Raw genomic sequence first — 15,167 nt, 5'->3', positions numbered from 1 at the left:
CATGGATGGAGCTAGAGCATATTATGCTAAGCGAAATAAGTCAGAGAAAGACAAATACTGTATGATTTATCTCATATGTGGAATTTAAAACAGATGAGCATATGGGAAGGGGAGGGTAAAAAGAGAGAAAGAGAAGGAGACAAACCATAAGAGACACTTAATGATAGAGAACAAAGTGAGGGTTGATGGAGGGAGGTAGGTGGGTGATGGGTATTAAGGAGGGCACTGGGTGTTGTTTGTAAATTCTACTCCTGAAACCAGTATTGCACTGTATGTTAACTAAATAGAATTTAAAGAAAAATTTGAAAAGAAAAAATGTTTAAAATAAGGAAAATAATGGTCATCATGTTGTGATAAATTATCAAAAGCACCAATTACAGTTCTGCTACATGATAGGTGCTTTACAAATATTTGATATTCTTCTCCTTTTTCTGTTAATATTCGTAGGCCTAGCAGTCTGATACTTAAGGTCTCACTAAACTTTGGCTTGAATGACTGAATTATTCTCCCTACATTTCAAAATTATCAGTGGTATGTGCTAGTAAGTAGAGGTGTAACACTGCTAATCTCATTGCACCAAGCTGTGCTTTCCATATTTTATGAGGTTTCTTGCCTTTACTTATTCCACATGGCCACCATTTTGGAATTCTATGTTTTGAGGAAGAAATGTCGTCCATAGTCTCCTTGTTCTTTCTCCTGTCCTTTTCATGGCATTCTTTTGGTTTCTCTTCATTTATAGCACTCACCTTAATCTAGATTGTACTGATGTTATTTATAGACTTGTCTTTGCCCCCAAATAGCTTAAAATCTACCTCAGAGTTTCTTAACTTATTTGGGGTTCCTTGTTAACCTTTTGAGACTATAATGAAAGCTTTGAACCATACCCTGCCCTCAGCAAAAGTACATACGTACAAACAAAAGTTTTCATAATTAGTTCGGAGGTTTGTGGACTCCAGGTAAGGACTCTTTTTCTAGATATTGTATTCCTTAAGAGCTATCCCTGAGTTTCATTGACCTTTGTATTATGGCAGAGCCTACCACATAGATAGGAGATACTCAGCAAAAAGTTTCTGAATTGATTAATTGAAATGCTAAATGAAAATCTTCAAGTTTCTTACTACAGCATCTCTAAACACACTTTCTTTGTTTCCTTAGGCTTCCATCTCAGTGGCACAGTAACTGAGGCAGCTACTACTTCAGAACCAGCAGTAACCTACAAAGTTGCAATCAGTTTTGATCGATGCAAAATCACTTCAGTGACATGTGGCTGTGGGAACAAAGATATATTCTACTGTGCTCATGTGGTAGCACTCTCACTCTACAGGATCCGTAAACCAGACCAAGTCAAATTGCGTCTTCCTATCTCAGAAACCCTTTTCCAGATGAATAGGGACCAGCTACAAAAGTTTATTCAATATTTAATCACGGCACACCACACTGAAGTTCTTCCTACTGCACAGAAACTGGCAGATGAGATTCTATCCTCCAACTCTGAAATCAACCAAGTGAATGGTAATTATACAGCATTTTTGTTGCTAGAAACCTACCTTGTTGCTTTATTGCATATTTAGAGGTTGAAAATTTTTTTGGAATATTTTTGCAGTTGTAATCACTTAAACCTTAATGAATTCATTCTATCCAAACAACTATTTAACTCCTAGTTTCTTAAAGCAGTCCAGTTGTCTACCTTATAAAAGTTTTGGCAAAAAAGGACAGAATGTTAGAGTTATATATTGGTCTAGTTTATGGACTTTATTTGTCCATACAATCCCTGTCCCCAGGAGCCTGGAATATTCAGGAGTGAGAGAACGCCTAAAATAATTTGTGTCATTCAGTGAAATTAGATGGATATGAGAATTTCCTTAACATTTTAGGATCCCACATAACATCAGGGTTATTCTAAAGAGCATCTGTTAGCATTGTGATTATGAGCTATATATAATGGGAGGGTTGCATGGATGGAGAAAGATACTATGTTCACTTACTCATTCAATGAGTATATATTGAGTACCTGCTCTGTGCAAGCAATAGTGCTGATTGTTGAAGGCATAAAACAGACATGGTTCCTGCCTTCAAGTAGCTTAAAATCTAGTAGAAAAGACAGCTAAATTTGAAACAAATGCTTGTTTTTATAATGAAGCCATGTTGTAAAGACTTTATCATAGGAAGCTACTAAAGAATTTTGAGAAGGCATTTTGTTTGTTAGATCCTACTATGTTCCAGGCACCACTGAAGGGACTCTGTGTATGTTAATTCATTTAGCTTTCAAAACTAGTCTGTGAAGTAGGTGTTTTAACCACTTCCATTTTATAAATAAGGAAATTATTTATAACCCAGGCTCACCTGACTTCAGAACTCAAGGTTTTTATGCTTCTCTATATTACCTCTTTATTTTTAGAAGATAATTTTGGTGCCAGCATAAAAGAGGCAATGAGACCAGGTGGATGGCCTGTATAATACTGTGGTCCATGTGCCAGAGGGTCTGCCTTTCCCAGTTGTCCAATAGAACTTATCAAGTCCTACACACAACCTCACCACTCCTCAGAAACAAAGATAAACAGACAAGCTTCCAAGAACTCTTGCTAACTAGCAGAAATAATCTTCTTTTGCTTTATACAGAAAGTTGTGGTGTTTACATAATAACTGAGCTCTCTCTATTTGAGTGATACTCTTTTTTTTTTTTTTAAAGATTTTATTTATTTATTTGACAGAGAGATAGACAGAAGAGCACAAGCAGAGGGAGTGGCAGAGGGAGAGGGAGAAGCAGGCTCTGCACTGAGCAGGGAACCCGATGTGGGACTCGATCCCAGGACCCTGAGATCATGACCCGAGCCGAAGGCAGACGCTTAACCATCTGAGCCACCCAGGCGCCCTTGAGTGATACTCTTAAAAGAGTAGCTTCACATATCTCTTATCCCACATAAGGAAGCTGTTCTACTTCTCTGGCCTCCTTAAGTCTAGAGCTCTTAGAGACCTGAGTTCTGCCTCATCCCAGTGTCTGTAGCACCAAAGAGAAGTACTGCTTTGTACCCCAATAGCTAGGTTATGATCTATTCTCATGCTTTATTCCCATTAGCTCTTTCTCAGAATTTCTCAGAATTAGCTCTTTCTCAGAATTTCCAAGCTCTCTTGCCTTTTCTTTTAGTGACCACCTTGGTTAAGGACATGTATTATACCTGTCTTGTTCAAACCACTGCTATCACCAAAACAGCCCCCTTCCCTCTTTACCACTGTGCTAAAGCAATTTTTATCTTTCTTTGAACCTCCCATATCAGTATCCTATTATGTATTTATCTGAAATTAGGCTTAAGTTGCCACATTGAACTTGAGATGTGATTCTCAACCTTCCCCAGGAACTACTACTTCTGAACCTGTGTTTAGTCCATACTAATATTAGCTTTCTATACCCAGCTTCCCTAGTATTCCACAAGGCCTTTCCAATCTATTTCTAGTAATCAGTGTTGATATCAGCAATGATACTGAAAAAAGGGGGACAGAGAATGGAGATATCTTAGAGGTAACATGGACTGGATTCAACATCCAGGTGTATAGGATATGTGGGGAGTAAAGAAAAGGAAGAAGAGAAAGATGGGAGAAAACTGAATTCTAGAATGTCTAGGATGGTACTGATGAATTTGATCACTGAGGGAACGTAAGAGGAAGAATAAATTTAGGAGGAAGATGAATTCAGTATAAGTTGGAGGTGCTTGTAGAACATTTAGGAAAAGATTTCTGATGGATAGTTGGATATATGGATCTGGAACTGAGGACAAGAGTTGGAATTTTCGAGTTATTAGCATAGAGATACTTGAAGTCATGTTTCTTTTTCCTGCTAAATCTTTAAACACTTAGGCCATCTTCCTTATCCCCTTTCCCAAACCCTCTTCCTCACCAAAACAGACTTAAAAAGCAGGAATAAGATTTCTAAAACTGGTAACTGCCTGCTTTTAATCCCAAGAATGGATCCAGGCATTGCTGTGCTCCTCACTTCTTTGAAACCCCTTTTTTTCTCTTCTGTGGTTTTAACCTAGGAAGTAAAACCTAGATTTTGTCTTGTCCCCTTTGGTAGACTGTTTTTCTACATCTATCACTGCTCCATGCTCTGTGATTTGATTTGGTAACTATATATCCTGAAATCCTCTGGTATAGCATCCTGGTCAAAGGATTCAGTTGCTGCTTACCCATGAAGGGATATTGGATACCTTGAGAAACGTAAGATAATTTGAGAAGTAGGGTCAGGAACCATGTTTTACTAATTTCTGAGTCTCTGTCACCTAGCATGGTACCTGGAAATTAATAAGGGTTTATTGAATGAACACAGCTATGCATATACAAGTGATGAAAATGGCAGCCATTGTAGGAATGAGCAAAGTAGAATGAGAAATGAGAAAAAGATAGCTAGCAATTATCAAAGTCAGTATAGAACTGAGTGAACGACTGAGTTGTTTCAAGAAGTGAATAGTCAACAACGTTGAATATTGTGGAAGATATAGACCAAAGTTAACAAACGTAGAAAGGCAATTTCGGGGAAATAGGAACTATCCAGAGAGAAGAAAACCTTGAGAAATTATTAATAACATTATCATTAGATTAAAAGAAGATATTACAACCATGAAATAAGAACTGGATGCTGTAAAAACAAATTCACACAACAGGAAGAACTAATGAAATTACAAATATAATGGCAAAACTTTTGAAAACTAAGTGATGGAAAATAAGGGTAAGGAAAGTTCCTGTAGAGTAGAACAAAAAGACAGATGAAAAATAGGAGAAAAAAACTTGTCAAAAATTAAGAGAACAAGTCCTAGGAATTTTAATTTGAATAATAGGGGTTTCAGAAATAGAAAACAGAGGTAAGGAATTCGTCAATGAAATAATTGAATATAATAAGAAAATTTTCTAGAACAAAAGCATGTGTTTCCCAAAGTGAAAGCATTCCACTTAATGCTCAGCAGTGGAAAAAGAATAAATAAATGGAGCTGGATCAATTAGATATTCATGTAGGGGGTTGGGGAAAAGCAAAACTCCATTCCTATCTCATGCCATACAGAAAAAATCAATAATAGATGGATTGCAGATATAAATGTGAAAAGTAAAACAATAAAGTGTATGAGATAACATGAGAAAATATCTTCATGTCCTTGAGGTAGGAAAAATTTTTCTTAAGTAGGAAAAAATTTGAAAATGGGACTACATTAAAATTTTAAGCTCCTTTTTATCAAAAGGCACCTAAGAGACTAAAAAGGCAAGTAGGGGAGAAGGTATTTACAGTATGTATAACTGACAAAGAGTTTATATCCTAATACAATAAATAACCCCTACAAATAGTAAAATGGACAAGAGACACAGAAAGGCACTTGACAAAAAGGATATTCAAATGGTTAATAAACATATTAAAAGGTACTTTAAGTAGTAATCAGGTAAATGCAAATTAAAACCAGAATGAGATACCATTATATACCCGCCGGAATGGCTAAATTTTTGAAACTATCAGTAGCGACTATTGGTGAGGATATTGAGCAACTGGAACTAATATATTGCATGTGGGAACTAATATATTGCAGCTACAAATTGTGGCAGTCACTTTGAAAAACTGTTTAGCATCATCTAACTAAAGTTGAGCATATGCATACCCTGTGACCCAGAAATTCTTTTAGATGTCTACTCAGTGGAAATGAGGAGCATAATTTGCAACAGCTTAAATAGAAACAATCCAAATGTCCATCAACAGTAGAGTGACTAAATAGATACATTCATATAATGGAATACTGTACATCAATGAAAATAAGTACTATTGCTAAACCCCAAAATATGGGTGAATCTTACAAACATGATGTTGAGTGAATGGAGCCAGACACAAAAGAAATAACTCTTGTATGATTCTACTTATGTAAAGTTCAAACAACAAGTCCCTGGTGTTAGAAGTTAGGATAGTGATTAATTTGGGGGAAGAGGAAAGGAGATAGTGTTTGTGAAGGGGCTTATGGGATGCTGGTTCTTGACTTTGATGATAGTTACACTGTTAAAATTACTATGTGGTAATTCATCAAGCTGTACATGCAAGATTTGTATACTCTTCATAATTTATATTTCAGTTTTAAAATATTAATTTTAAAAGCAATGTGTGTATGTGTATATACGTACATGTGTACATAGAGACTGGAAGGAAATACACCATAATATTAACAATAGTAATCTATGGCTGGTAACATTATAGGTGGATTTTATTTTCTTTATGCTTTAGTGTATTTTATATAATAAGCATGTATTATTTTTATAATTTAAAAAAGGATGTTTAACAATGAAAGAAAAATTGATTCCATAGACTTACTAGTTCCCTCAGGACAGGGCTCATTGTTACAGCCTCAATGCTAACTTGGAGCCTCAATCCACATGATGGTTTGTTTCATAATTATTTATAAAAGACATCCTTTCTATTTTATCTTCACTTGTTACCATTTCTTTTACAATCCTGTGGAAAATTTCACACTATAACATTAAAGTGTCATTTACACTGACTGGGTCCACTTTACCACTACTGAGGGTAATTAGTGTCATACTCACCTCTTTTTATGAAAAGACTAACATGAACGTATATAGAAACATTTTTTATCTTTTTTTTTTAACCAAAGGATTTTTTTAAAAGATTTTGCCTGGGAGTTAGTGGACAGCTGGAGAGGCTGGTTGTGAACTACAGACCTAGTTTATCTAATTAAAATTATCTGTGTTCGGGGCGCCTGGGTGGCTCAGTCAGTTAAGCGGCTGCCTTCAGCTCAGGTCATGATCCCAGGGTCCTGGGATCGAGCCCCGCATAGGGCTCCCTGCTCGGCGGAGAGCCTGCTTCTCCCTCTCCCTCTGTCTGCCGCTCTGCCTACTTGTGCTCTCTATCTCTGTTAAATAAATTAATAAAAATCTTAAAAAAAAAAAATTATCTGTGTTCTTGTTCATTCATTCCTACATGCTCTACCCTCCTCTACTATCTGACCTTTAATCTTGACATTTCTTAGAGATTAATCTTAATTTTTCTCCTCTTCTTATTCTGATCTCTGTAGGCCATCTCAGCTACATCCTTGACTTGAAGCGTCATCTATGTACTATAACTCACAGATTACTTCTCCTATATCCAACTGACTATTCCATATCACAGAGACATCCCCAGATCAACATATCCAAATGTGAATTTACCTCCCTCCCCAAACTTGCTCAATAAATAGCACCACCATTTAGCCACTGGATCATGATAGAAATCTTATAGTCATCCCTAATACTTTTCACTTATAATCCATACACATTTCATTGCAAGACCTGTTAATTTTACCTCCAAAGTATATTTCATCATTTTCCATTTCTCTCTATTGATACTACCATCACCCTAAATCAAGCTACCATAATCTCCCACCTAGATACCTTTTCCACTGTTGCTCCCTTTTATTCCATTCTGCACACAGCTATCCAGACTAACTTTTCTATAACTACAGATTTTGTTATGGGTAAAGTCCAGATTTCATATGGCCTGTAAAACCTTGAATCATGTGGCTTTTGCTTACATTTTCATGTGATTTTCCCTCTTCTTGAAATACTCTTCCTATCCTCTCCCCCTTATTATGACTATACTCAATCACCACAATAATTTATGACTTTGTGCTTCTTTGAGCAAAAAATACACACAGTATTTTCTCCACTCTTTGCTAGGCTAACTCCTAATTCATTCCTTGGGTGTTCACTGAAATGCCACCTTCTCAGGGAAAACTTTGTCTTTCTTCCCACACAAATATGTACATGTGTAATTATTTGTTTAACGTCCCTTTCCCCAACTAGTCTATCAGCTCCACAAGGGTAAGAACTATATCCACTTTGTTTACCACCATACATCCAGTATTTGGCACAGGTCCTGACACATAGTAGGCTCTCAATTAATATTGGTTGAGTAAATGAAAATGTCTTAGAAAATCCTCCTTGGGGCCTCTTGCCAACTCATGCTCTCCTAGATGACTTTAATTCCTTCAACAGTTACACCAACTCCTTATAGTAGTGTTACCTGGATGCCTCAAATATTGACTCACTCCCTTTTTTGCTGTAACCATCCATTTTGGTAGCTCTCTTTCTCATCTCCTGGGTTCATTGTAGATAGCAAACATTTACATAGTTTACCTTCCTTTTTTTCCTATCAAATAAACAAATCCTTCTGAAGTTCTAGTTGAAATTTTACTGTTAGTAACTCTCGAGGCTTTGCCTTATCCAAGCCCTGTCCCAGCAGTTTTCTATAGTCTGTACACTGCGTATTTATAAACTGTGCCTTATTTCTTCCAGAGCTGCTGCCACTACCACCACCTGGGCCTAAAAGATTCTCCAGTTTTCTCCATACCCCTTTGAACTTTTATAAGGAGTTATCACTCCACACTTCCAGCCAGTTAATTAAGGCCATCACCCACGGGATATTGGGTCCTGTTCCTGCTTTTTCATATGCTAATTAAACCACGCAAGAGTCAGAATTGGTATTCAAATTATCTCTGCTTGTTTTTGGAGCACCATTTCTGTTCTTCCCTCATCCCCATCCTTGGCAGCAAGGTACTCAAAGGCCCAGTCCATGGTTTATGCCTGGTATATCTCATTTTATCTCAGTTCTGTCTTTATAGAGCTTCTGAAAACTAGAATCATTAGAGGTGAGACTCTATAATCTGCATTTTTAATACAAACCCTTGGTGATTATTCTGTATATTAACATTTGAGAATCACTGTACTGGTGAGAACTCTATCATCCTCACTAAGGGGAAAATGCCTTATTCTGACTAATCCTATATTCTATATAGTGGAATAGGCGAAGAAAGGATTTGACTATCTTCATACACACCATCCAGCTTTATGGTGTGAAACAAGCTTATGGCTCTCCATCCTCAGGCCTATGAGGCTAGAGGCTGAAGTTTAGTGTTGTAGTGAAAAACAGGCTTTGAAGAGAGACCAGCATATAGATACTGGTTCATATACTTTCCATCTGTTATATTACTTTCCTCTATAAGCTTTAGTTTTTCCTTTTAAAATTAAAATAATAATACTACCTTAGAGAGTTATAAGAGTTCATTGGAATTTACTTACCAAATAATCATTGAGCACCTACTGTGTGCCAAGTACTGTTCTATATGTTGCAAATAAACCAGCAAACGAAACGGGTTGCCCTCAAGGAGAGTATGTTTTAGTGAGGATATGTATAAAGAGTGCTTAGGGGGGGTGGGAGGATGGGTTAGCCTGGTGGTGGGTATTGAGGAGGGCACATTCTGCATGGAGCACTGGGTGTTATGCACAAACAATGAATCATGGAACACTACATCTAAAACTAATGATGTAATGTATGGGGATTAACATAAGAATAAAAAAAAAAGTGCTTTGGCATGTAGGAAGCACTAAAAATACGGCTCTTATTAACAAATATTTAAGGATAAGGAGGATATTTGTTCTGCTTTGCACTTTAGGGATACAAAAGAAGTATAGTATATAATATTTGCCCAACTGGAGCTTAAATCTGGATGGTCAGTGAGACATGCATTTGTTTATTCTATAAATATTAACTCAGTGCTATAATGAGCAAGGCACTGTGAGGTACAAAACTGAACACTTACTCTTTAAAAACTTCAATTTGGGGAATGTATGAAAAATGCACAATTCTGATGTAGAACAAAATGCAACAGGTCTTTACGAAAAGTAATAATAAAGTGCTAAGAGTATTACTCCTTTTATATGTATCTGAGCATAGAATGGACATAACTTTTGATAGGTGGCAATGGGTTATATGGCTAATTTAGTGAGGGGGTAAAAAGAGCCTCCCCTGCCAAGTGAATTAAGCAGTACATGAAGCATGCCAGTGTTGGCTTTTCTGTATGCTTATTTTATGGTTTCCATTGCTCATTGCAGCCCTGACTCTAGAGCTAAGGCAATACTGATGATAAGAAGTATCATTTGTTAGGCCGAAGAACGGGTTGCAGGAGAGGGAGAGAAATAAAGGAAAAAGCAGAAGTAAAGTCATAAGGAAATGTGGTTGATTTCTGAGAACACTAAGTTTCTAGCTGAAACATAGTATAAATATAGGGTAGACAAGGCTAGAAATGAAAGATAAGGCCTGAGCATGGAGAGCCTTGAATGCCAAGCTAAGGCATTTGGACTTATTATAATAAAAATGGTGCATCACTGAAGACTTCTGAGTGGGGAAGACAAAACTGTGTCTAGGGGCACCTGGGTGGCTTAGTCGTTAAACGTCTGCCTTCGGCTCAGGTCATGATCACAGGGTCCTGGGATCGAGCCCCGCATCGGGCTCCCTGCTCAGCTGGAAGCCTACTCCTCCCTCTCCCACTCCTGCAGCTTGTATTCCCTCTCTCGCTGTCTCTCTGTCAAATAAATAAATAAAATCTTAAAAAAAAAAAAAAGAGCTGTGTCTAGAATAATACATTCGAAGAAAAGTAGCATATAGTAACCATAAACTAGACAGTCACATGTATTAATTAGTACTTGTAGAATAACTGAATGTGTGAACCCTTTTGATTTCATGGACAATAAGATGCACTAAAAAAGCTTAGCAAAAGAATAGCTTTTCTGGGTAGACCTAGATTTCATTTAAACAGGACTTTGATACAGGAAGACAAGAGAAAAAGTAGATTGACTGATTAAACATGACATGAATTTATAATCTATTGCATGACCACACCTGTAGAGCATTTGACTTACAGCCTTTTATCACTTGGAGGCAGGTATCTAAAAACCTAACACAGGACTCTGTCTTTGAGAAAGTGAGAGAAGATTCAGTTTTCATTCCATAAATATTCCCTAGGTGCCTGTCACATTACCAGCACTGTGCTGTGTGTGATTCAGCTGTGAGCAAGCAGCTGACAGGGCATGAGGAGAGAGGGATGTGTAAATAACCAAAACTGTTTGAAGGTGGTGCGGTGAGTCCAGATATGAAAGATATTTTGAGTATAAATTTATGAAATTTTTCACCTTGTATGCAACTCTGCCTTTCCTTTAAGGGACAAGTTTCTAGAGATTTAGAAGTGTTGACTCCGCTCAGAAGCTACAATTGCATAATGAACTTTAAAAACAGAGTTTTTAAACCTGTACTTTAAGGTTTATTTGAACTTCATAGGAAGGCAAAAAGAAGGAAAAAAAAAATAAATGTCACCCTCCTAGGAAAAAAAATACATCACTGTTTTCGTGTTTGTGCATTTCCTTCTGGGATTTTTTCCCCCTAGAATGGTATTTGTAGACCTTAGAAGGGGATAAGACTGAGACATAAGTGAGTATGAAACTAGCATTAGCCCTCCTACATTTATTTAGGACCACACAGTTGACAAAAGCCCAGAATAAGGCAGAATAAGCCATCCATTTTTTAATCTACTCACAGCGTACCCCTCCTGCCAAATGTGGGGCATATGAATTCAGGGGATTCATTTCACCATTCCCATTCCTCATAGGTGCCCCTGACCCCACAGCTGGGGCCAGCATTGATGATGAGAACTGTTGGCATTTGGATGAAGAACAGGTGAAAGAACAAGTGAAGCTCTTTCTCTCCCAGGGTGGTTACTATGGCTCTGGGAAGCAACTCAATTCAATGTTTGCCAAGGTAAGATATGAAAGTATTTTTTTTCTTTAAGTAAACTGGGCTCACAACACTTCTGGCTTCATTCACTTGACCTATCCGTACTGAATACTTGAAAATTAATGGGAGGGCTGATCAGAGCAGACCTGATCCAGAGCAGTTGGCAACCAGGGACCCCCTACTACCGCACCGTGGTAGTCCTCTTCCTTCTGCTCCACTCTAAATAAGTTAGCTTTGCTGGGGGTTTTAGTAAGGAAGCCACCATCCCTCTGCTTTGAACCCAAGGCTGCCAAATGAGGCCTTGAAGAGATGTAGTATTTTAGAACTCTGGGCTCTCACAGCAGGTTTTCTTTCTTTTTTTCTTAACACCTTTAGTGACGGGTGATTCACCCATTTAAAGTTTGCAATTCAGTGGTTTTTAATTTTTCACAGATATGTGTACCCGTTACCATAGTCAACTTTAGAACATTTTCATCACCCTAAAAAGAAACCCCATACCCTTTACCTGTCACTTCCCCTATCCCTCACTCCCCCTCCGCCAGCCCTAAGCAACCACTGAGCTACTTTCTGTCTCTGTAGATTTCCCTATTCTGGGCTTTCCTAAGAGTGGAATAATATAGTATATAGTCTTTTGTGACTGGCTTCTTTCACTTAACATATTTTCAAGGATCATCCATGTTGTGACATGTATCCATACTTAATTCCTTTTTATGATTGAATAATATTCCATTGTATGGGTATACCACTTTTGTTTATCCATTCTCTGTTAGTGGATATTTGGATTATTTCCACCTTTTGGCTATTATAAATAATGCTTTTATAAACATTCTCGTAGAAGTTTCTGTGTGGACATGTGTTTTCATTTCTCTCTAGGATTGGAATTGATAGGTCATATAATTCTACATTTAATCATCTGAGGAGCTGCTATACTGATTTCTAAAGTGGTTGCATCATTTTACATTCCCACCAACAGTGTGTCAGGGGTCTGATTTCTCTGTATCCTCACCAACACTTGTTGTTATCTGACTTTTTGATTCTAGCCATCCTAGTGGATGTGAAGTGGTATCTCATTGTGTACAACAGGTTTTCTTGATATATGCAGAGAACTTGCTTGTAGAACAAGAAGCCCTCTTTTTGGCTCTTTGGGTGTGTTATGCTTAGATACTTCATCTTCTCCTCCCCTTCCTTCTCCTCCTGCTTTTTTATGATGTGCAGTCACCAACCCCTGGCCCCTCCTTATGTGTCAGGTTCGAGAGATGCTGCGGATGAGGGATTCCAATGGAGCCAGGATGCTGACGCTGATAACTGAGCAGTTTATGGCTGACCCACGACTCACACTCTGGAGGCAGCAGGGAACAAGCATGACAGATAAGTGCAGGCAACTCTGGGATGAGTTAGGTAAGTCCCCATAATCTCAGAGAAGTGCTATGTCTGTCCTACCAGTTTGCCCCCTGTGACAGTGTTAGTGAACACTTGCCATCAGTCATTACATGGGTTTTGCTAAATGAACTTTAGCCTAGCTGTGGAAAATATAGGCTCTACACAGGCCACCCAGAGTATTCTGAACTCACTTGTGTTGCTTCCACAGCATTGTGCTTTGCTGTTGACATCAGTATTCTGTTCCAGATGTTACCACATAGAAGTCTTTGCTGAGGGAAAATGTCTTCCCTTGGTTTCTGTTGCCTGGCACTAGCCTGGCTCTCCAAATACTTATCAACCTTACTTTTCTTGCTTTCCCTGGGTTTGCTCTTTTATATTACTACTAGACACACCTCTTAGACATAGGGTGGTTTCCAAGACTTGAGCCTTGGACTTCTATTCTTCTTCCTCTATACACCCCTGAGAACTTTTTTTTTTAATGTCACGGCTTCAGAGCTTACCTCTCTGTTGATCTCAGCCTCGTCTTCTTTCCACTTATCTGCACAGCCATATCAGCACTGCCCTATAACCATTTCCACTGAAAAAGCCCCCAGTCACCTCAAGCTTGAGAAATCCAAAAATGAATTCAGGCTTCAAGCAAAAAAGGTTCCCCTAACTCTGGCAGTGGCACCACCATTCCTCATTCTACGAAACTGACTGTCAAGCACTCATTTTTCTTTCATTCCCAACATTCAGTCACCAACTTCATTTGATGCCTTGACCTTCAAAATGCAATTCAGTGTCCATTCACACTTTTTAATTTCCCATCACCACTGGTCTGGTTGAAGGCATTGGGAACTTTTAGATTAAATTAGACCTGTGGCCTCCTGAATGGCCTCTCTGTTCTAGATTCTCCTCATCAAGGCCATCTTCTTTGGTCATCATTTCTCTGTATCATTCCACTACTCCAAGGCCAGTTTTGCAGTGCTAATACTCAACTCCTCTCCCTGTTTTCAGAATCTTCCATGCCCTAAATCCAATCATGGCCCCACTTTTACTTATACTGGAAAAGTTCTGTGTAACATATTCTATAAGTTCTAATATATAGCTCCTCCGTACTTCCTCCATGCCAGAAAGCAACAACAAACTTTCCACTCATACAGAGTAATACAGGAGAAAGCTGCAGGTTAGGAGTTCAGTGAGTTCTTCTGGGCTGAAGCTCCTGGAGCATATACTTCATAGCCTCAGAGCTAAAAGCCTTGCAGAGTGAGGCTTCATGACTCTGCAACTATACTCATTTACTTGGGGGTTTTGTTTTGGGTGCTGAGGCTTTTTGATCTCACCTGTGGCACTAATGGCTTTGGAGCTCTCATTAGTAATGAATAGCTACATTTTTGAGTGTTATGTGCCAGTCGCTGTGTTACAGATTATACTGACATTTTTTTTCATTTAATTCTCGTAACAACCCTATGAGGTAATTTTGTGTTTACTGCAAAGAAACAGAGATAGCTCTGGTTACTTCTAGATACAGAATAAAATTATAGAAAACTGTCTCTGCCATGACATAGTCACACTTTCTGAAGTATAGGAATGTTGCACTATTGGTTTAAAGCTACTGGTCCAACCTCTTGTGACCAGGGTCACATGATACAATACATGGCAACTTGGGGACTACTACTAGACTCTTTACTCAGAAGGGATTGCAGTCACGGACTCCCTTCCAAGGTAAGATTTTGGCACCTTCATATTTTTAGATGAGAAAACTGAGCTCAGAAGAGTTAAGTATTTTATTCAAGATCACACATGGTGGTTCTACCCATGGAACAGCGGTATGTTTGACTCCAAATCAAGCATCCCTCTGCAACATCTCCCTCAATTCTATCTTGTTATGTACTTATGTGCATGTTTTTAAATTTAAAATCAGCCTTCTTTAGTGAGTCAGTTTCATCTGAGGCCTGAATCTCATGGAGTAATTTCTGTCATACTCGTGGGATTGTGCTGTGGACTTGGGCCTGGCCTTTGAGGCAAAGGTAGGTGAGAAGAAGTTAACACAGCTGGCTCCCAGTGCTTTTAAAGCATTTGTCATATCCTTAGGTTCATTATGAAAAGCTCTTGCTTCTGACATTTTCGTATCTAAGAAATTGCTGTTTCAGTCTTCTAAGAAACCCTCAGGATTCTGCAAAGACAGTGGTTCTCAAACTTCTCAAAATTACCAACTTATTTAACA

General features: G+C 38.2%; 1 protein-coding gene across 1 annotated transcript in view; it reads left to right on the top strand.

The window, feature by feature from the left end:
- The window catches only part of ZSWIM5 (zinc finger SWIM-type containing 5), a 199,663-nt gene that overhangs the window by 127,827 nt on the left and 56,669 nt on the right, over window positions 1-15,167 (top strand). The window contains exons 2-4 of the mRNA XM_021683842.1: window positions 1,156-1,512; window positions 11,457-11,605; window positions 12,829-12,979. Of these exons, the coding sequence (XP_021539517.1) occupies window positions 1,156-1,512; window positions 11,457-11,605; window positions 12,829-12,979 (657 nt within the window). The remainder of the gene's footprint in view (window positions 1-1,155; window positions 1,513-11,456; window positions 11,606-12,828; window positions 12,980-15,167) is intronic.

The sequence above is a fragment of the Neomonachus schauinslandi genome, chromosome 4 (assembly GCF_002201575.2).
Source record: "Neomonachus schauinslandi chromosome 4, ASM220157v2, whole genome shotgun sequence".
NCBI lineage: Eukaryota > Metazoa > Chordata > Mammalia > Carnivora > Phocidae > Neomonachus > Neomonachus schauinslandi.
The sequence above is the reverse complement of the archived record's forward strand: the minus strand, read 5'-3'. Positions and strand labels throughout refer to the sequence as shown.